This window comes from Triticum aestivum, chromosome 7D (genome assembly GCF_018294505.1).
Source record: "Triticum aestivum cultivar Chinese Spring chromosome 7D, IWGSC CS RefSeq v2.1, whole genome shotgun sequence".
NCBI classification, from domain to species: Eukaryota; Viridiplantae; Streptophyta; class Magnoliopsida; order Poales; family Poaceae; genus Triticum; species Triticum aestivum.
In genome coordinates, this window is record NC_057814.1 from 73,033,138 (window position 1) to 73,056,025 (window position 22,888).

The 22,888-nt window shown below is 45.4% G+C and overlaps 3 protein-coding genes and 1 pseudogene across 4 annotated transcripts; 3 read left to right on the top strand and 1 right to left on the bottom strand.

Annotated features, from left to right (window-relative positions):
• Nucleotides 1-1,222: 1,222 nt before the first annotated feature.
• On the bottom strand, nt 1,223-5,985 carry LOC123164013 (ABC transporter C family member 10). Its single transcript, XM_044581433.1, has 6 exons — nt 5,583-5,985; nt 5,225-5,509; nt 2,727-4,159; nt 2,093-2,413; nt 1,930-2,016; nt 1,223-1,805 (listed from the first exon to the last, which is right to left on the bottom strand). Exons 1-6 carry the CDS (start codon nt 5,923-5,925, stop codon nt 1,713-1,715), a joined length of 2,562 nt encoding a protein of 853 aa, XP_044437368.1. The 5' UTR covers nt 5,926-5,985; the 3' UTR covers nt 1,223-1,712.
• Nucleotides 5,986-6,535: 550 nt separating this feature from the next.
• Nucleotides 6,536-14,714, top strand: LOC123164011 (ABC transporter C family member 10). Of its 2 annotated transcripts, XM_044581424.1 has the most exons (14): nt 6,536-6,824; nt 7,600-7,666; nt 7,755-7,823; nt 7,912-9,299; nt 9,505-9,825; nt 9,901-9,987; nt 10,113-10,712; nt 10,820-10,984; nt 11,468-11,762; nt 12,029-12,243; nt 12,330-12,635; nt 13,196-13,259; nt 13,581-13,820; nt 13,989-14,714. In XM_044581424.1, exons 2-14 carry the CDS (start codon nt 7,651-7,653, stop codon nt 14,096-14,098), a joined length of 3,876 nt encoding a protein of 1,291 aa, XP_044437359.1. In that variant the 5' UTR covers nt 6,536-6,824; nt 7,600-7,650; the 3' UTR covers nt 14,099-14,714. The 2 variants fall into 2 exon arrangements, with proteins under 2 accessions (XP_044437359.1, XP_044437360.1); XM_044581425.1 differs by lacking the exons at nt 13,196-13,259; nt 13,581-13,820; nt 13,989-14,714 and having other exon boundaries at nt 12,335-12,472.
• A 1,237-nt stretch (nt 14,715-15,951) lies between these two features.
• LOC123170833 (ABC transporter C family member 10-like) lies at nt 15,952-21,317 on the top strand. The gene is made up of 6 exons (XM_044588572.1): nt 15,952-16,123; nt 18,154-18,209; nt 18,293-19,680; nt 19,873-20,193; nt 20,269-20,355; nt 20,450-21,317. Exons 2-6 carry the CDS (start codon nt 18,194-18,196, stop codon nt 21,143-21,145), a joined length of 2,508 nt encoding a protein of 835 aa, XP_044444507.1. The 5' UTR covers nt 15,952-16,123; nt 18,154-18,193; the 3' UTR covers nt 21,146-21,317.
• Nucleotides 21,318-21,860: 543 nt separating this feature from the next.
• On the top strand, nt 21,861-21,998 carry LOC123171731 (uncharacterized; annotated as a pseudogene).
• Nucleotides 21,999-22,888: the final 890 nt, after the last annotated feature.

Below are 22,888 nucleotides of genomic sequence, written 5' to 3' on the forward strand. Positions count from 1 at the left end.
CCAGAAATCCTACCAAGGCTAAGGAGTGATGTGGCGCAATGTCTTCTCAGTTTCGAGCTGGTGTTCCCACCATCCTTCTTCAATATCATGACACATGTCCTAGTTCATCTAGTCGACGAGATTGTCATTCTGGGCCCCGTATTTCTACACAATATGTTCCCCTTTGAGAGGTTCATGGAAGTCCTAAAGAAATATGTCTGTAACCGCGCTAGGCCAGAAGGAAGCATCTCCATGGGCCATCAAACAGAGGATGTCATTGGGTTTTGTGTTGACTTCATTCCTGGCCTTAAGAAGATTGGTCTCCCTCAACCGCGGTATGAGGGGAGACTGACTGAAAAAGGCATGCTTGGAGGGGACTCAATAATATGTAGGGACGGGCATTCTTGGTCTCAAGCACACTACACAGTTCTACAGAACTCTACCTTGGTCAACCGCGGGCCGAAAAGCCCTTTTCGGCCAAACAGTGACCGAAAAGAACCTCTTCGGCCAACACTAGGCCGACGGGTCATAGTTCTGGTTTTTTTGCATTACGTGCTATAGTTTCCGAATTTGCTATAAAAAAACGTCATAGTTTTGAAAAAAAATCTCTGTATTTAGGAAGTAAAAGAAGGAATGTTGCAGGTCAATTGTGGTGGGTGAGTTGGTCAGTGCGTTCAGTGTTCAATCCCGTACTGCTGGGTTAGAATCACTCTGCTGCGTGTGCGCACAGTTCTTTGGGGATTGAACTAACGCGCCTGTTAGGCGCCCGTTTGCGGAATCAGTTTCATCTCAGACAGATCAGAGTGCTTTGTAAGTGTATAAGCAAATAAAAATACTCTATATATTTACATGGCAATATAAATAGGCAGTTCTTAATGTCGAAAGCAAGCTGATTTCCATTTGATCCAACAGAAACCACAGAGAAACATAGTTTAGCCACAGAGAAATAACTTCATACCAATTACCTGCAACCTAATTGCTAAAACTATCATTGGAATGGATACAAACAGAACTTGCCATGTAACAACAGCCAATACCACTAGATTGCTATATGCATTTAAGCTGGAACCAAGGCTAAACAGTAAGGCAAATGGAACATCAAGGTCAACGATACTCAAATCTGAAGAAACCTGCATTAGAAGAAAAAGGGAACGAGTTAATCTATCCTCAGAAGAATCTTTTGGTGTAAAACAGAACAGAAAATAGTTGTATTTGCCATTGGTTTAAGAATTTTTACCCGGCTAAGAACCCGTCCTAGAGGAGTAGAATCAAAAAATGACATTGGTGCATGGAACAATGAATTGAGTAACTGGGAAAATAAGGATCTTGATGTCTGAATCCCAAGAACAACGACTGATAAAGATCTTGATAGCAAGAAAAACATCGAGCAAACTCCGATAATGATGTACACAGAAATTAACTTCAGTGCAGCAACATGAGGATTTTGGACATTAGCAGCCATCCATGCATTTTGTGATATTTGTCCAGCAATGAAAATCATGTGAGAAATGATACAAAAAGATAAATACAGGAATCCTTTGTTCTGGCGCAAGTAAAGCATATAAGGCTTAACACCTGCATCCCCTGTTCCTCTTTCCTCTTTCTTTATCAGTTGATCCGCCAGCGATGGCTTCACAGACTCTGTATGAATACCATCTGCCTCCTTTATTGATACTTCCTTAGATCCTTGAGGGGATATACTGCTATTAAGATCTGAAACACCAATAGTATTTTTATGGGGCATTTACAAGGTCTTTAAATTCGTCACAATCTGCCAATAGATCTTGATAAGGTGCAGACTGAATGACCTCTCCGTCTGATATTAACTGACAAAAAACACCACTATGTTAGATGGCATCAACAAATAAATCAAGCTACTTCCAGATAAATATAAATCATAGGGGCTCAAATGTAATCGTATGTTGACATTTCTCAAGTGGAGAGAGGTACCAAAATGGAGTCAAATACAGGTAGAAAATCCACTTGGTGTGTCACCAAAAGAACAGTCTTGTCTGATAGAGCACCCATGACATATTCCTGTTACAAAGAGATTTGTAAAACAGTTCACACTCTAATAGTAATACTGTCTGCATTTGCTGAATATGATCCTTACATTAAAGAGACTTGTAGCTGTATGGTCATCAACAGCACTGAAAGGATCATCAAGAAGATAGATGTCTGCATTTTGGTATAGTGCACGAGCAAGCTGAACGCGCTGCTTCTGACCACCACTAAGATTTACTCCTCTCTCCCCAATTTGTGTGCAATCTCCATATGGCAACATTTCAAGGTCCTTGACCAACGAGCACCTCACGACTGTGTTGTGGTACCTTTCCCCGTCCATCGGCGATCCAAAGAGAATATTCTCTTGCACGGTTCCTGTTTGGATCCATGCATTCTGAGAAATATATGCTATTTTCCCACAGACTTGCATCTGAAATGTTTATGCAAAGTTCAAGAGTTTGAAATGAAGTTCTTATGAAAAAAATGAATTGATTAACGTAATTCATATTGGCAACATTGTCGAGCATAATTTTCAACAACTTTGCAAACTGAACATGATGCTGATTGATCTACGAATGGAGGGATTCAAGCTTATTTTTGTTAACCGAGATGCAAACGACTAACAAACTGGATTCGAAGCCACCTGTCGTTTGTCAACTGGCTATGTTCTTCATGTCTAAATGTCTCAATTCTTGAATATGACAGATATTTCACTAGACGATGAACTTACTAATAAAACATACCATGCCTTCAGTTCTGAGGACCTCTCCGAGTACAGCAGCCAAAAGCGTCGACTTACCTGAACCTACCTCTCCACATATTGCTATTTTTTCTCCAGCTTTGGCTACCAGATTTATATTCTTTAGAGTTGGTTTTGATGTATTCTCTTCCCATGAGAAGCTACACGAATTCATCGCTATAGGACAATCAATGCCACTATAGTATTTCTTCCTAACTTGTCCATTTAGCTCAGGCGCATCAAGGAACTTTGATATCCGAGTGAAAGCAACCTTAGCTTGTATCACAGCAGCAATAACATCCGGCATCAATATAACAGGGTCTTGCACAAGACGTAGAGTTGCCACAAAGGTGAAAACATTGCTAGCATCAAGAGGGGTTTTCAAAAGATAGCATGTTATAAAGGTCGCCGCTGACACGAAAACAGGAGACGACCAGAACAGGCAACCGTTGTAGGTCCTCCTAAGCTGGAATGCAGACAACCACTTGTACTCAACCTCCCTCAATCCCTCGATGACCTTCTTGAAGTGAGCTTCCCATGCATAAAGTTTCAAGATCTTCATATGAACTAATGACTTAGACATGGCCTTCAATCTCACATCTTGTGCTTCCATAAATTTACTCTGAAATTTGTGTTGCAGTCTGGCCAATGGAACGCTGCACAGTACAGTGATAATAATGACAACTAAAGATGAAATCATTGCAGCACCAACCGCATTGTATAGAATTGCCAGAGCAATGCAGAGCTGAACACTTGTTGCCCATGATTGATGGAACCAGTAAGGGAATTCCCCAATCCGATACGCGTCGACAGTCACATAGTTCATAATTTCTCCAGAAGAGTGCTTCATTTTTGCTGCATTCGATAGCTTTTGTTGTTTCTTATAAATAGCTGCCGATAGGAGTGACCTCACCTGCAGTCCTAATCTCCGAGTGCGGAAATACCACTGTCTCTGTGACAATGATTCACAGCATTTGCAGACGAACATTAACGCAGCGAGCACATAGCCTTCGTGTTTAAAGGTCCCTTTCCCAAGTGAGACATTGATGAATGCCTTGAGAATTATTGGGCCTGTCGATAACGTGAGAACCTTGAGCAAAGCAAAGAAACCAGAGACCAAGATGGCACGCTTGTGAGAAGAAACAATAGTCCAGAAGAATGATGGTGTGTCATGTGACGGCGACTGCTTCTTGCCATTCAGCTTCTCCATGAACATCATGTACTGGTTGCGTGCTCGATCTGTGGTGCCTAGAAGTGGCATGTCTTTGTCCTGAAGGGGTTTCTTGTAGCCCATCTTCATTAGAGGATTCAACCACCAAAATGAGATCTTGCTGAAAAACCCAGCTTTAGCGAATGGAGTCACCTGACTCGCAGAATCAGCTGCCCCACCATCTGAAAAAATCAGCTTCAGCATAGGTAGCGGAAGTGGTGTACTCCCTGCATTCCAAGTTATTGAAAGTTCTAGGTTTGTCCTAAGTCAAACTTACTTAAGTTTCACGAAGTATATAGAAAAATATACCAACATCTACAATACCTAATTAGTTTCGTAAAATTCATCATAAAATATATTTTTCATACTATGTACTTGATGTTGGAGATATTAGCAAATTTTTCGATAAACTTGGTCAAACTTAAGAAGTTTGATTTAAGACAAACAACTTCCAAGTAATTTTAATCAGAGGTAGTAGCTAGCTATGTAACATGAGGAAGTGGAGGAGAGGATTATACTTGTGAAGGAACCCATTGCACTTCAAGGTGGATAAGCTCCTGCTGCAGCCCTGCACCAATTATGAACAAGAAACTGTAGTTAGGACAATGAGCAGATGCCCTTCTTCATGAAGGAGCAGACAAACAGCACATACTACAAATACCGGTACTGGAGCAAACATCAGAAAGTCTGAATGCCATGAAATTATCTAGAGCGACACACGGAAATTTGAACGCTTGCTCGGAACACAAAGATCATAGTGCATCATGAAAATCAAGGAAACCCAAAGCTGAAGGAGAAACTGTACTCGTCAGTGATCATCAACTGTACCTTGTTGAGCCAGAGGAAAAGAAACTACAAGAACTGCTTTGTTTTGCTATAAGAGGGCGCACCCATATTCAACAATTTCCTCAAAGAGAAAAGGCCAGATATCCAAAAACAAATTGCCCAGAATGGCGCCCCTTTTCCCTCTGAAGCGATGGTGCCAGTGTTGAGTGTTAACCTCTCTAGGCTGCTACTAGCTGGTGAGTAGTAGCCCCAAGCTAACAACGTGCCAAATGTTTGGTGTGTACAAGTTCTGTAATCTTCTGTCCGAAAATATTCTGTGATATGTTGAGAATCAAATTTTCTGTAACCAACTCCGGTGTCAGCCGGCCATATTAATATACACCGCACGGCCACCAGATCAATATACTATGCAAACGAAATCACCCAATGCCACATTTTGCAGATCGAAAGGCCTTTCGCCCTGTTCGCTTTCATAGAAACGAAACAACATCCAAGTCCACTCTTACATCCATCAAAATAAAACCAGCCACATGCATAGGCAGAAACAACAAACCCAACAGCCAAAGGCAGAGGTAAATCTGAGCATAACAGCACCGCGTGTTGCCACGGTGGTGATCGGCCCCAGCAGAAGTGTGGTCCTTCATTTCTTCGTTGCCAGCTGAGCTGGGGAGCTTCCACCATCTTTGCTTCCTCCATAAGGGAGCAGGCACTTTTTCCAGGGTCTGCGAGTTCAGTTTGGGACACGACGGTCTCCTGCGTTTGAGTTACCCCGACGGTCGCCGCCACATCACCTGTAAACCAGACCACGGTAATCAAGAAAAAAAAGCATGTCATTACGCAATTTCCGGGTAGTCGACAACATACCAGCAGTAATCGCATTCAAAGCAGCATTATTGGCATTGCTGAGCCAAACTCTAGTCATAGATTCAAAATTAACAAATTCAGAGCATTGAAGGCTGAAGCACATTGAAAATTTCTTTCCACGCCACTTGTAAGTTGTACCACATGACAGCAAGAGAATTGATATTGGTTGGCAGGTCTCTTTCTCACAACACAACAAGCAAGAATCCTCATGCATGTGTTGTCTTCTGATCAGGGTATCACGGCGCGTAAGGAGCTTATTTTTGTGGGATAAAGGCCACACAAAAAGCATGTAACAGCCGGGGGGAAAAACGGGCATATATAACTCCTCCTGGCTAATGCGCATCTTTCTGATTTGGTTCAGTTGTCGGGGTTAAGCCACCGACAATCTTCTCAGGTCTCTCCATTTCAGTAATAATAATAATCGGATGAACACGTTGGTCTTACCCGTAGCGCATCCGGACGGCGTCGGCGCCTCATCCCGCCACTTCTGCACTCGTCTCTGGCGTGGGGAGCGTCGGAGATGCGCTGATGCGTGAACGTCGTGCTCCTCGTCTCACGGTGGCCGCCGCCTCCATCGCTCACCGACCCCGAACTGCACCTAGACTCCGCGCGGGGTAGCGCGACCTAAATGCAGCCAATGCGAGATTGGAAGAGCGGCTACGGCGGCGGAGGGGGAAGACGCGAATCCATAGCAGGAGCAAAATAAAGGGAATAGCTTTTTTTTTATTCGGGGTAAAAAAGAAGGGAAGAGCTCGGTGTACAATCGCGGAGTTGGCCCAAAGAGATGCCGGCCCATGTTGTAGACCAGAAGGCGAAACCAGACCTAATTATTTGTGGGCGAGCGCTTCTTGGGCCTCTCTTCTAAAAAAACTAGCAGCATCAGGCTGACGAGTGGGAGCCACACTTGGGCTGAACCAGACCGACCAGATCTCAAAAAAAAAAAAGTTCCTCTTCACGCCACCACCTTCGCTTTTCCCCATTCCCTCGCCGCCGCCGCCGACCCACCTCCCCTGCGCCACCGAAGCCGCACCATGGCCTGCCTCCTCTCTTCTCCCACCACCTTCGACGACTACCTCGTCCGAACCAACCTGCGGCCTCACCCGAGCCCAGGCACTCAAGGCCTGGCCCCGGCTTCTCCGCTGCCGACGTCGCCCCCCTCGTTGCCAAGTTGGTCCGCGCGAGCGCCGCCGATGGATGCTGCTTTAGCTGGCCCAGTTTTGACCCACATCAATGTGGGAAGAGGTGATTGATTCCGTCTGATTATCCAACACGAGTAGAAAAATGTGGCATAGTGTATGTATGTATGTATGTATTATAGTCTGTATTATTTCATATATGGAGGCCACTGCCCGTGGTGTATATTATTAATCTGCTGATAGCTTACTATATTGGTCAGTTGCATAAGGTTTGACTCTCAAGCGTAGATCTCGATCAGCATACCACAGGATATGTTAGAAAACTTGTACACACGCACATCACGTCATCAGGCTGGCTCAAAGTAGCAAGTAGCTGCTTTCCATTATGAGGGGGGGGGGGGGGGGGGGGGGCATGGAGTACACCATTGTAGTTATAAAAGAGCTTGCGGCGCCGAGCCCTGCAACTTAGCTTGGACAGAGGAGGACGAGGAGGAGGGCGCTGCATACTCACCAGCCTATAGAGAGGTCAACACTGGCGTCATTGCTTCGTTTGTGGCACCAAACAAAATAGTTTTTGTAGTTTCTTGTAGCCAAACAAAACCATACAGTTTTCTTCTTCAGCTTTGGGTTTCCTTTATTTTTATGCGACAATGTGATATTTGTGTTCCGAGCGAGCGTTAAATTTCTGTGCGTGCCTCTAAATAATTTCATGGGATTCGGACTCTGAGGTTGCTCCAGTACCAGTATTTGTACGATCTGTTCTTTGGCTGCTCCTTCATAAAGAAAGAGTATCTGTTCTTTGCCTTCTCCTCTTCATAAAAATGAGTGTATCTCTTCTCTGTCTTAAGTCCTAAATGGTCCCCTGTTCATGATTGGTGCAGGGTTTCAACAGGAGCTTATCCACCTAGGAGCAACACAGATTGCGCGCACAGATGGGTTTCCTCACAAGTAAATCCTCTCCTCAAGTTCCTCATGTTACATAGCAGCTACCGTACATCACTACTGCTACACCTTTGCTAACGGTGGTTTTTTTCAGGCGGTGAGGTAGCTGACTCTGAGAGTCAGGTGACTCCCTTTGCTAAAGCTGGGATGGGTTCCCTCACAAGTAAATCCTCTCCTCAAGTTCCTCATGTTACATAGCAGCTACCGTACATCACTACTGCTACACCTTTGCTAACGGTGGTTTTTTTCAGGCGGTGAGGTAGCTGACTCTGAGAGTCAGGTGACTCCCTTTGCTAAAGCTGGGTTTTTCAGCAAGATGTCATTTTGGTGGTTGAATCCTCTAATGAAGATGGGCTACAAGAAACCCCTTCAGGACAAAGACATGCCACTTCTAGGCGCCACAGATCGAGCACACAACCAGTACTCAGTGTTCATGGAGAAGCTGAATGCCAAGAAGCGGCCGCCTTCACACGCCGCACCATCATTCTTCTGGACTATTGTTTCCTGTCACATGCATGCCATCTTGGCCTCGGGCTTCTTTGCTTTGCTCAAGGTTCTCACTGTAACTGCTGGCCCAGTAATTCTCAAGGCATTCATCAATGTATCAGTTGGGAAAGGGAACTTTAAACATGAAGGCTATGTGCTCGCTGCGTTGCTGTTTGTCTGCAAATGCTGTGAATCGTTGTCACAGAGACAGTGGTATTTCCGCACTAGGAGATTAGGACTGCAGGTGAGGTCACTCCTGTCAGCGGCTATATATAAGAAACAACAGAAGCTATCAAATGCAGCAAAAATGAAGCACTCTTCTGGAAATATTATGAACTATGTGATCGTCGATGCGTATCGGATTGGGGAATCCCCATACTGGTTCCATCAAACATGGACAACAAGTGTTCAGCTTTGCATTTCACTGGTAATTCTATACGATGCGGTTGGCGCTGCAATGATTTCATCTTTGGTTGTCATTGTTATGACCGTACTGTCCAATGTTCCATTGGCCAGACTGCAACACAAATCTAAGAGTAAACTTATGGAAGCACAAGATGTGAGATTGAAGGCCATGTCTGAGTCATTAGTTCATATGAAGGTCTTGAAACTTTATGCATGGGAATCTCACTTCAAGAAGGTCATCGAGGGGTTGAGAAAGGTTGAGTACAAGTGGTTGTCAGCATTCCAGCTTAGGAGGGCATACAACATTTTCATGTTCTGGTCTTCACCCGTTCTGGTTTCGGCAGCGACCTTTCTGACATGCTATCTTTTGAAAATCCCCCTTAATGCTAGCAGTGTCTTCACCTTTGTGGCAACTCTACATCTTGTGCAAGACCCAATAAGGTTAGTACCAGAAGTTATTGCAGCTGTGATACAGGCTAAGGTTGCGTTCACTCGGATATCAAAGTTCCTTGATGCACCTGAGCTAAACGGGCAAGTTAGGAAGAAATTTTGTGTTGGCATTGATTACCCTATAGCGATGAATTCGTGTAGCTTCTCGTGGGATGAGAGAACATCAAAACAAACTCTAAAGAATATAAATCTGATAGTCAAAGGTGGAGAAAAGATTGCGATTTGTGGAGAGGTAGGATCAGGAAAGTCGACACTTTTGGCTGCTGTACTCGGAGAGGTCCCCAAAATTGAAGGCATGGTATGGTTTCTTTTACTAACTTCATATGTTAATGAAATAGATGCCATATTCGGAGAGAAATATATCCTGTTGACAAGCATCATGTTCGGTTCGAAATTTATGAAAATTATGCTCAACTATATTTGCTAACATGAAGTATGTTAATCAATTCATTTTTTCATAACAGCCTTATATCAAATTCATGATCTTTGCATAAACTTTCCAGATCCAAGTCTGCGGGAAAATGGCATATGTTTCTCAGAATGCATGGATCCAATCAGGAACTGTGCAAGAAAATATTCTCTTTGGATCACCGATGGACGGGGAAAGATACCACAACACAATTGCGAGGTGCTCGTTGGTCAAGGACCTTGAAACGTTGCCATATGGAGATTGTACCCAAATTGGGGAGAGAGGCATAAATCTTAGTGGTGGTCAGAAGCAACGCGTCCAGCTTGCTCGTGCACTATACCAAAATGCAGACATCTATCTTCTTGATGACCCTTTCAGTGCTGTTGATGCCCATACAGCCACAAGTCTCTTCAATGTAAGGATCGTATCAGCAGATGCAGATTGTATTTCTATTTGATTGTGAACTGTTTTACAAAGCTCTTTGTAACAGGAATATGTCATGAGTGCTCTATCAGACAAGACCGTACTTTTGGTGACGCACCAAGTGGATTTTTTACCCGTATTTGACTCAATTTTGGTACCTCTCTCCACTTCGAAGAAGTCACCATATGCTGATATACGAGCCTCTATGATCTATATTTATCTGTAATTAGATTTATTTATTTGTTGATGTCATCTAAATCTACTGATGATTCTTGGCAGTTAATGTCAGATGGAGAGGTTATCCGGTCTGCACCTTATCAAGATCTATTGGCAGATTGTGAAGAATTTAAAGACCTTGTAAATGCCCATAAAGATACTACTGGTGTTTCGGATCTTAATAACAATATACCCACTCAAAGACCTGAGGAAGTATCAATAAAGGAGAAACATGATATTTGTGGAAGTAGATATACAGAGTCTGTGAAGCTATCACCGGCAGATCAACTGATCAAGAAAGAGGAAAGAGAAACAGGGGATGCAGGTGTTAAGCCTTATATGCTTTACCTGCGCCAGAACAAAGGCCTCCTGTATTTCTCTTTGTGTATGATTTCCTACACAATGTTTGTAGCTGGGCAAATATTACAGAATTCGTGGATGGCTGCTAATGTCCAAAATCCTCGTGTCAGTACACTGAAGTTAATTTCTGTCTACATTATTATCGGAGTTTGCACAATGTTCTTCTTGCTATTAAGATCTTTTGTGGTTGTTGTTCTTGGGATCCAGACATCAAGATCCTTATTTTCCCAATTGCTCAATTCATTGTTCCGTGCACCAATGTCCTTTTTTGATTCTACTCCTCTTGGAAGGGTTCTTAGCCGGGTAAGAATTATTAATAGAATGGTAAATACAATATATTTCCGTTCCGTGTTACACCCAAGGATTTTTCTCACGATAGATTAACTCGTTCCCTTTTTCTTCTACTGCAGGTCTCTTTAGATTTGAGTATTGTTGACCTTGATGTTCCATTTTCCTTTGCGTTTAGTCTTGGTGCGAGCTTAAGTGCATTTAGCAATCTAGGGGTATTGGTTGCTATTACATGGCAAGTTCTGTTTGTATCCGTGCCAGTGATAGTTTTGGCAATTTGGTTGCAGGTAATTGGTATGACTTTGTTCTTTGTGGCTAAGGGCAACTCCAACGCGGATCACATGAACGGTCCGGGCAGTTTTAGCCATCCAACGCTAGTCACCAAATATCCGCGGACGTACGAATTTTCTAACTGCGGGAGCTTTGGGGGAGTCCGGATGTCTGCCTGACCCACTGTTAGTTGGTCCACATCTCCCACAGCCCATGTCCACTCATCTCTTTTTCCTCTCCGTCTGCCTGGCCCAGTCATAGCCCACTGTCCGGATTTGGTGACTACGGTTGGATGGATGGCCTGTTTGCGGGCATGTTTGGACGTGTCCGCGGTCATTTGATGATGTCCATTAGGTGATCCGCGTTGGAGTTGCCCTAAGCCTCATGTCTATGGTTATTCGATTTCAACCACCAATTGATGTTCTGTGCTGCTATTTTTGTCCTACAGTTTTGCATTAGATGTTCTCATTAACCGAAACCTGTTGTGTTTGGTCATGCAGAGGTACTATCTTGCCTCAGCCAAGGAATTGATGCGGATCAATGGTACTACCAAGTCTGATCTAGCAAATCACTTAGGTGAATCGATTTCAGGGGCTATAACAATAAGGGCCTTTGAGGAAGAAGATCGTTTCTTTGCTAAAAATTTGGATCTTGTTGACAAGAATGCCAGTCCATATTTCTGTAATTTTGCAGCAACTGAATGGTTGATTCAACGTCTGGAGATACTGAGCACTGCAGTTCTTTCTTTTTCTGCCTTCATCATGGCCCTCCTTCCTCAAGGAACCTTTAGCCCTGGTAAGCAATTGTATGAACACCATGGTGCTTCAGATATTTGAACAAAGTTGAGTAGTCAGCATTGCTTGCATCTGATTTGCAAAAAGTATGATCTTAGATGCATTCACATGTAAATGTTGCTACCTTTTCAGTGACTTCTGACTGAATTTTAATGCTCATGTGCCGAAGTTAACTAAATAAAGTATTTGATACTTTACAGATGTACAGTTTATGAATATTAATATTGCAAATAGTAGAATTAATTCCTTGTTTTCATACCTGCACAGGTTTTGTGGGAATGGCATTGTCCTATGGTCTTTCCCTAAATTTTGCGTTTGTTGTCTCTATTGAAATGCAATGCAAACTTGCGAATCAAATAATCTCGGTGGAACGGGTGAACCAGTACATGGACATACAAAGTGAAGCAGCAGAAGTTGTTGAAGAAAATCGACCGTTATCAGATTGGCCCCAAAATGGCAATGTGGATATTAGGGATTTGAAGGTAATCAGATGTAAATATTTGCAAGGTAAAAAATAAATCCTATTAACACTTCTAACAGATGTATGCAATTGATTTTCATCTGACAGATCAGGTATAGGAAAGATGCTCCCCTTGTACTACATGGAATCACTTGCAGGCTTGAAGGTGGAGACAAGATTGGTATAGTTGGTCGAATGGGAAGTGGCAAGACAACGTTAATTGGTGCATTGTTTCGTCTTGTTGAACCCGCCGAAGGGAGAATAATTATAGACTCTGTGGACATCAGCACGATAGGCTTGCATGACCTGCGTTCGCATTTGGGTATCATTCCACAAGATCCAACACTTTTTCAGGGTACAGTAAGATACAATCTAGATCCCCTTGGGAAATTCTCAGATCAACAAATATGGGAGGTAAGATGTACACATCTATGTTGCTTTTTCTCATCTTACACAATGATCAGATAAGATAATGATGAAAAGGTATCACACTGAGAGAACCTGATGTGTGTTTATTGGTTAATCATGAGTTAGTCCTCGCAGTACTGTTGCAGTTCAGTTACTTTGATATATACCTTAGATTTCAGAAAGTTCAGCACATTATCAAATTGGGGCGAAAAGTGAATTAGAGGAATCTCAAAAGACAAGTTGCCTTTCTCATAAAAAAGGTAGACTGGCTAAGAGGAACTAGATAAATTTTCATTGATCGAAGTAATAAGTGTTGAAGTATATGTGGATTGCCCAACCTTGTTCATCAGTTTAGACTTTTGGTTCTAGTGGTTGGTTCATGAAACTTAATAATAAGCACACAAATTCGAGTTCAGAACTCAAACACATTGGTTTAACGCCTGGTAGGATTGTACAGCACACACCTCCCACCAACTGATTGCTTAGGTCCCACTTTCTCATTTTGTGGCGCATGAACATTTCAAAATTAATACTAAAGTGGTTGTTTCGTTATTATTGTGCTGCAGGTTCTTGACAAATGTCAACTTCTTGAAGCTGTCCAGGAGAAGGAACAGGGACTGGATTCACATGGTAGGAAACTTCACTTTCATCTATAATTTCTTTTCTGGACTTCCTTTATCGAAACTAATAACATGGGCAAACAGAAACTTGCTCTAATCATTTCAGAAACTGAAATAGGTGTGATAACACATGTGCCACTAAATATGTCTACTGTTATTAGTCCTAGGCGTATTCTCCACGAATAGAGGAGGGTGCAGGCCCAAGTACTTCGGACCCATCAATGGATTATCTCCAACAATGAATCGGAATCTTAATGGCTCTCATATTTTTGCTAGCATGATGTTTGGAACTATCTCATTCATGATACTGATCAAGATCTTATCTTCATAGTTGTGGAAGACGGGTCGAACTGGAGTATGGGTCAAAGGCAGCTCTTCTGTCTGGGACGCGCACTTTTGAGAAGATGCCGCATCTTAGTTCTGGATGAAGCGACAGCCTCCATAGACAATGCAACAGATGCTATCCTTCAGAAAACGATCCGGACAGAATTCAAATATTGCACCGTTATTACAGTTGCACACCGTATACCAACAGTTATGGACTGCGATATGGTACTTGCAATGAGCGACGGTATGTTGCTCTTATCCGGCAACTTATAAGAAATATAGTGACATGTTTGTAGAACTCATCGTCCTATTGACCCGAACTAATCAATATGAAATATTTGAATTATACTTGGAACCAAATTTTTATTGTGGATCTTTCCCATACTAATGAGGTATATATGAACACTTCCAGGGAGAGTAGTGGAGTATGACAAACCTATAAAGCTCATGGAAACTGAAGGATCTCTCTTCCGCAATCTGGTCAACGAGTACTGGTCATACACATCGAACGGAAATATTTAGAAGAGACTGCCAATTTTTATGTTTAGCTGCTGCAGCTTTCCAAGAGATAAAAGATAAATCAGCCTTTTGAAAATAATGATACTCTATGCTACCTCAGAGGTATCCATCTGTTTGGAATAGGAATTAAAGACGGTACTATCTGTTGTTATTGTCTGGAGATTTCTTTTGCTATGTATTGGTACCAGAAATTCTGTGCAATACATTGTGGACTGCCGCTGCTCTTTGGAATTGGTGAAGCTGAACATAGTAAATCCCTGAAGATTTCCGCGCTCCAGTAATCAAACCCTGAAGATTTCCCCGCTATCTGCAACCTCTGCCTGCGATACAAGTTGAGCATATGTGTTTTGCTGACAGTGTTATGGCCGAGTCGTTTGTTGATTAGCAAGTTTATGCTGAATGCATTGGCTTTATGATTGAGGTTCAAGATTATGCAATGTAAAGAACTGCCTTTGTGTTGGTTTCATTTTTGGATATGCTTCGATGTATTTCATCAATGGGAAGCAGCTTTGCTTTGCGTTTGTGTTAAGAACCGCCTTTTATGTTGCGACTGGCATAACGGGCCGCGAGTTCCTACAGAGCCACAAAGAATAGTTGAAACTGTATTTGGTGTATCCCTATTGGCCCATGAGGCCCAGTCCCATTTCTATCAAGTGACTCTGATGATCTTGGAGGGCACAAGTGTGTCTGCCCCAGCGCGCCGCAGCTCACCATCGAGCTGTTGCTGGTATGTCTCCTCTCACAGCATGGTATCGACCGGGTCATCGGCGCGGACGTGTGTGGAGTGGCAGCTGTGCGACGGGACGATGGCGGCTGGCTGGTTCCGGCGAGAAGGTGGAGCTGCGGTTGCTGCTGATAAGGAGAGGAGTAGGTGGAGCTGAGCGGTTGCTGCGTGCAGCAGAGGTATGAGGCGGTGCCGTTGCTGCTACTAGAAATAATACTAGCAGCATCACATCAGGCTGACGAGTGGGAGTCACACTTGGGCTGAACCAGATCACACAGTTCATCTTCCTCGCTTTTCCCCCATTCCTTCGCCTCGCCGGCGGCGGCTCCGACCCACCTCCCCTCTCCGCCTCCCAAGCTGCATCATGGCCTGCCTCTTCTCTTCTCCCACCACCATACCGCCTCCTTCGATGACTACCTCGTCCGAACCTGCATGCGGCCTCACCTGAGCCCAGGCACTCAAGGCCCGGCCTCGGCTTCTCCACCGCCGACGTCAGCTGCCCTCGTCGCCAAGTTCCTCTGCACCAGCGCCGCTGATGGATGGATGGATGGATGGGTGCTTCACTAGCAGGTTCTGTTTTGATGGGTGGCTGTTAAGAGTTGACCTGGTGGATGCTGCTTCGTCTCTGTGCAATGGAACAGGAGTACATAATGTGGCATGTGAGGTGATTCCTTGTGCAATCTGCATAGTCCTATATTAATATGGAGGCCACTACGCGTGGTGTATATTGATACCACCGGAATCATCTACAGAAGATTTGATTCTCAAGCTGCGATCTCAACGTATCACAGGAGATTACAAAACTTGCACACACGAACATATCGAGTCCGCACGTTGTCAGCGACGTCCTCGAGGTCGCGGTAATAGAAGAGCTTGCGGCGCCAAGCCCTGCAGCTTATATAGCTTGGACGGACAACAAGCTCGGGGGGTTCTTCGGGGACAACTCAAGACCAGATTTTTTTCCCCCTCTCGCGGCTCCCGCGTCGTCCTCCTAGGGCGACTCAGGGGCGACTAGGGTTTCCCCCCGCGCCGCCACCCCCTCCAGCCCCTCCTCCCCTTGCCGCCACCAGAGGTACGCCTGCCTAGGAGGCTGCCGATGAAGGTGGCGGCGAGGCTCTCCGTCGCTTCGTCCCTTGGCGAAGGACCCCGGACGCCGGGGCGGCGGCCCCGGACGGCGAGGCGGCGCTACCTTCACAGCAGGTGGCGGGCGCGGGATGCGGCGGACGGCCTCCTCGGCAGCTTGGGCAGCGAGGAGCCGGCAGGAGGTGGTCGTGGCGTGGGCTTCTTCCACTCTAGATCTGAAGGTCGGGTCTCTCTCCTCCTCTGCTCCACTCCCTCCTCTGGCCGTGTCAGATCTGTTGCTTTGGCAAGTAGATCCGGTGCCGGCGGGGTGACGGTGGTATATGACTGCGTCTGGGGTAATCCCTTGGCCGGTTCTCTGGCCACGGCGGCGACGGCGCGCGCGCGCGTGGTTTTCTCCCTGGAGGCGCCGCTGAGGACCTGCTCTATCCACCCCCGTCCCAGATCCTGGGTGAAAGCTCAAAACCCGTCCCGGGGTTGGGCGGCGGCGGCGCCCTGCGCGCCGTTCTCTCCTTGGAGACGCCGCCTGGGGCTCTCTGGTTCTTCGGGAGAGTGGCAGTGAGATTGGAGAGCGCTCGTCGGCGGCGAGCCCAAGGGGTGATTTTTTTGTGTAGGGTGTGCGTTCCTGCAGGTGTATGCCTCGACGGAGTCTTGCTCTGTGGCGGCAAGGTCGTGGCTGTGCCATGTTCGGAGGGGGATAGGGTTCCCCGTCCTGTGGACAGCCGTGACGCCCACCGCAGATGCCTCTCCCCTTGTGCGGTCACTGGAGCGACTCCTAGTGCTTCCACTTTTCGCCCCAGGTGCTCTGTTGTGCTTCTTCGACGATCCTCCTGGCAGCTTTCCTTCCGTTTCTCGGTGTCCAAGGAAGGGGGCAGTGCAGCGGATGTGGTGTGTCTTCGGTGTGGCGAGGACCGATTGCGTGCTTGCTCAGATGTGTCGGCCGACGCTTGCTCTAGCTCTCGGGTGAGCTCCCAACGATCCGATGGTACGGCGCCTTCGAGCCTAGGCGAGAGGATAGGGTTCCTCTTCGGCGTTGGAAGACAAGTGTTTGTTTTTGCCCGATGCTACATGGTCAGGCGACCCTCGGTGCTTCCATGCTACTGATTGCTCCTCGATGCTTCTTTGTTTTCCTGTATCTGGTCCCGGGGTGCAGCAGGCTTCGACATTACTTGCAGGATTTTCTCGTGTGTTGTCTTGGTGTGCAGTAGTGTGCGTTGCGTTGTTAGCTGCTCAGCCAGCTCTCATGTATCTTTCGGTCGCTCATGCTTGGTGGCCTTGTGTAATCCTGGCCGGTTGATGGCTTTGTTAATTCAAAGCCGGGCTCTTCTTGAGCCTTCGTTCCAAAAAAACAACAAGCTCGGGGCAAGGAGGAGGAGGGCGCCGAGTCCTTTGTGCACAAGTATATATATCTCAGTTAGTTTGAAGCATAAGCAGATTCATTAATCTGAAGTCAGTACTGCCGACTCTTCCATAGTGATTGATCTACTGCTTGAGATGTAGTGGAAACTATCTAATGCTCTGGTGTTACCTTATTCATGTTGGAATATGTTCATTTTGGGGTGATTTAGAGCCATAAAATGTTTATCTATGTTCATCAGGTTGTTGTCATGTGGTCATGTCATGGCTGAGGATTTTGTCCTGATTTTCTTTTCAGTGTGCCCTAGTGATGTAATCCTGCATGTTTTGTTGATTAGACATGTTCTGGTAATGAAACATATTCTTGAATTATAGTGATCATGAAAGTTATCATGTATTATTTGGGTCGGACCGTATCGCACAATGGGACATGGGGCCAGAGTCACTCCTAGACCATTGGGTTGGCCCCATATCCCTGTGTAGATTATAGGGGCCACCAGGGACCAGGTCTGGGCCGGAGCGGGCCGGCTCATTCCCAACTTGAGGCGCTACTACCGGCCCATTGCTTCATAGGTTAGGTTTCAATACGGGCGCAATTTGTTGCTTTTCCTGTCGATCTTTCTTAGCCAAACAAAACAGTGCAGTTTTCTTCTTCAGCTTTGGGTTTCTTTTATTTTTATGTGGCAATGTGATCTTTGTGTTCCGAGCGAGCGTTCAAATTTCTGCGCGTCCCCTCTAGATAATTTCATGGGATTTGGATTTTGGACTCTGAGGCTGCTCTTGTACCAGTATTTGTAGTATCTGTTCCTCGTCTGCTCCTTCATAGAGAAAGAGTATCTGTTCTCTGTCCTCAGTCCTAACTAGTTCTCTGTTCATGGTTGGTGCACGGCTGCAACAGGAGCTTGTCCACCTGGGAGCAACAGAGATTGCGCACACAGATGGGTTCCCTCACAGGTAAATCCTCTCTTCAATTTCCTCATCTTACATAGCTAGCCGCATCACTTCTGCTACCTTTGCTAAAGCTATTATTTTTTCAGACGAAGAGGTAGCTGATTCTGAGAGTCAGGTGACTCCCTTTGCTAAGGCTGGGGTTTTCAGCAAGATGTCATTTTGGTGGTTGAATCCTCTAATGAAGATGGGCTACAAGAAACCCCTTGAGGACAAAGACATGCCACTTCTAGGCGCCACAGATCGAGCATGCAACCAGTACTCGATGTTCATGGAGAAGCTGAATGGAAAGAAGCAGTCGTCGTCACACGCCACACCATCATTCTTCTGGACTATTGTTTCCTGTCACAGGCGTGCCATCTTGGTCTCGGGTTTCTTTGCTTTGCTCAGGGTTCTTGCCGTATCAACAGGCCCAATTATTCTCAAGGCATTCATCAATGTATCACTTGGGAAAGGGACCTTTAAACACGAAGGTTATGTGCTTGCTGCGTTACTATTCATCTGCAAATGCTGTGAATCTTTGTCACAGAGACAGTGGTATTTCCGCACTCGGAGATTAGGATTGCAGGTGAGGTCACTCCTGTCAGCAGCTATTTATAAGAAACAACAGAAGCTATCAAATGCAGCAAAAATGAAGCACTCTTCTGGAAACATTATAAACTATGTGACCGTCGATGCATATCGGATTGGAGAATCCCCATACTGGTTCCATCAAACATGGACAACAAGTGTTCAGCTTTGCATTGCTCTGGCAATTCTATACAATGCGGTTGGTGCTGCAATGATTTCATCTTTGGTTGTCATCATTCTGACCGTACTGTGCAACGTTCCATTGGCTAGACTGCAACACAAATGTAAGACTAAACTTATGGAAGCACAAGATGTGAGATTGAAAGCCATGTCTGAGTCATTAGTTCATATGAAGATCTTGAAACTTTATGCTTGGGAAGTTCACTTCAAGAAGGTCATCGAGGGGCTGAGAAAGGTTGAGTACAAGTTGTTGTCAGCATTTCAGCTTATGAGGGCATACAACAGTTTCATGTTCTGGTCTTCACCTGTTTTGGTTTCGGCAGCGACCTTTCTGACATGCTATCTTTTGAAAATCCCTCTTGATGCTAGCAATGTCTTCACCTTTGTGGCAACTCTACGTCTTGTGCAAGAACCAATAAGGTTAGTACCAGAAGTTATTGCCGTTGTGATACAAGCTAAGGTTGCGTTCACTTGGATATCAAAGTTCCTTGATGCACCTGAGCTAAACGGGCAAGTTAGGAAAAAATACTTTGTTGGCATTGATTACCGTATAGAGATGAATCTGTGTAGCTTCTCGTGGGACGAGAACACATCAAAACCAACTCTAAAGAATATAAATCTGATTGTCAAAGGTGGAGAAAAGATTGCGATTTGTGGAGAGGTAGGATCAGGAAAGTCGACGCTTTTGGCTGCTGTACTCGGAGAGGTACCAAAAACTGAAGGCATGGTATGGTTTTTTACTAACTTCATATGTTAAAGAAATAGCTGCCACATCCATGTTATGTTGACAACTGCATCATGTTTGGTTTGCAATTTATGAAAATTATGCTTGACAATATTTTCCAACATGAAGTATGTTGAATTCATTTTTTCATAACAGCTTTATATAAAATTAATGATCTTTGCATAAAATTTCCAGATCCAACTCTGCGGAAAGATAGCATATATTTCTCAGAATGCATGGATCCAATCAGGAACTGTGCGAGACAATATTCTCTTTGGATCATCGATGGATGAGGAAAAATACCACAACACACTCATGAGGTGTTCGTTGGTCAAGGATCTTGAAATGTTGCCATATGGAGATTGCACTCAAATTGGGGAGAGAGGAGTAAATCTTAGTGGTGGTCAGAAGCAGCGCGTCCAGCTTGCTCGTGCACTATACCAAAATGCAGACATCTATCTTCTTGATGACCCTTTCAGTGCTGTTGATGCCCATACAGCCACAAGTCTTTTCAATGTAAGGATCATATCAGCAGATGCAGATTCTATTTCTATTTGATCGTGAACTGTTTTACAAAGCTCTTTCTAACAGGAATATGTCATGAGTGCTCTATCAGAGAAGACTGTTCTTTTGGTGACGCACCAAGTGGATTTTCTACCCATATTTGACTCCATTTTGGTACCTCTCTCCACTTCAAAGAATTAGGTATTTATCTGTAATTAGCTTTATTTAATTTTTGATGTCATCTAAAACTATTGATGATTCTTGGCAGTTTATGTCACATGGAGAGGTTATTCGGTCTGCACCTTATCAAGACCTATTGGTAGATTGTGAAGAATTTAAAGACCTTGTAAGTGCCCATAAAGATATTATTGGAGTTTCGGATCTTAATAACAGCAAACCCACTCAAAGACCTAAGGAAGTATCAATAACGGAGACACTTGATATTCATCGAAGTAGATATACAGAGTCTGGGAAGCTATCGCCGGCAGATCAACTGATCAAGAAAGAGGAAAGAGAAACAGGGGGTGCAGGTGCTAAGCCTTATATGCTTTACCTGCGCCAGAACAAAGGCCTCCTTTATTTCTCGTTGTCAATGATTGCCCACACATTTTTTGTAGCTGGGCAAATATTACAGAATTGGTGGATGGCTGCTAATGTCCAGAATCCTCATGTTAGTGCGCTGAAGTTAATTTCCGTGTACATTATTACCGGAGTTTGCACAATGTTCTTCTTGCTATCAAGATATTTGCTGGTCGTGGTTCTTGGGATCCAGACATCAAGATCCATATTTTCCCAGTTGCTCAATTCATTGTTCCATGCACCAATGTCCTTTTTTGACTCTACTCCTCTAGGAAGGGTTCTTAGCCGGGTAAGAATTCTCAATGAATGGAATGTTAAACAGCGTTGCTATGGTGTCAAGGTGGTTCGGTTCAACCATATATTCTGGTGCAACCGCATAGACTAGATAGATATTCTCTGTAACAATATTCTCCTTCTAGTTTATCCCTTGTACTCCAAGTAGCTTATCCCTTGTATCTCAAGTTTCTATCCCAACAACTTGTACGCTATCAGGGAGTTGCGCCCCTGTCTTTATAACATGCAGCCGTCGCCCTGAACCGGGTACGACGTTTCCCACATGGTAATCAGAGCCTAACTCTTCCATTACATCTAGGTTTTCTCTCCTCCACCGAAACCTCCTACCATGGCTTCCTCCAGCGCCTCCAACCCTACCCTCTCTGGCCAAGTCACCGAGCGTCTCACACGCACCAACTACATCCTATGGCGTGCCCAGATCACGCCTCAACTCCGCGGTGCTGGCTTCTTCGGGTACGTGGACGGGAGCATGGCGGAGCCAGCCAAGGTCGTCGTCTCCAAGGACAAGGATGGCAAGGAGGAGACCACCCCGAATCCTCTACATCAACTTTGGATCAGGGAAGACCAGCAGGTACTGGGTTATCTTCTGAATAATCTGTCCAAAGAAGTACTCGTACAGGTGACCGCGATCACCCACGCGCATGAGCTGTGGATGGCGTTGGCGAGGATGTTCTCGTCAACCTCGATGTCCCGCATCAACAACATCCGCGCCGCCCTCACAAACGCACAGAAGGGGACGCAATCGGTGGCCACGTACTTTGCGCACATGCGCTCTCTCGCCGACGAGCTTGCAGCGGCGGAGTGGCCACTTCGGGATGACGAGCTGATCTCCTACATCCTCAACGGCCTCGACATGGACTACCAGCCGCTGGTCTCTGCCCTTGACGCCTGCACCACCCCGGTCACCCTTGATGAATTGTTTGCTCAGATGAGTAACTTTGATCAAAGGGTGGCTTTGTTCCAAGGGGCAGGGACCAGAGGCGGCTTCAAGTCTTCGGCAAACATCGCCACCCGCGGCCGCGGCGGTGGCGGCTCTCGCTACCGTGGACCCCCTCACCACAAGGGCAAGAGCTCTGGCGGGGGCAACAGCGGCGGCCAGAACGGCAACAACATGCGCGGCGGCGGCCGGCCCTCCTCCAACAACAACAGGGGCCGGCGCACCAGCTCCTCCAACAGCAACAGATCGCGCCCGGACGCTGTTCGATGCCAAATCTGTGGTAACCTGGGACACTCAGCTAAAGATTGCTGGTACCGGTTTGAGGATGATGACGATGCATCGTCCCAAGATGAAAAAGTGGCCGGGGCAGCTGAAGCCTCATATGGTGTTGACACGAACTGGTACGTCGACAGCGGAGCCACGAACCACATCACCGGTGAGCTGGAAAAGGTGACCATGCGCGAGAAGTATCGCGGCCAAGATCATATCCACACTGCTAGTGGAGAAGGTATGAAGATTGGTCACATTGGTCATTCTGTTATTAAAACCCCTCCTAGAAAAATTCATCTCAGAATTTTTTTGCATGTTCCTAGTGCTTCCAAGAGTCTTCTTTCCGTTCATCGCATTGCCATTGATAATCATGTCTTTCTTGAATTTCACCCCTTGTTCTTTTTGATCAAGGATCAGGCCACGAGGAGGGTGCTATATCGAGGTAGATGTGTTCGCGGGCTTTACCCATTGATTCCGGAGATTCGAAGATTCAATAAACAAGTTTTTAGTGGCACCAAAGTCTCATCTACACGGTGGCACGATCGATTAGGACATGCATCTTTTTCTTTAGTTGAGCGTCTGCTTAGAAAAAATAAGCTCCCATATGTTGGAGAGCGTGATGTTGAA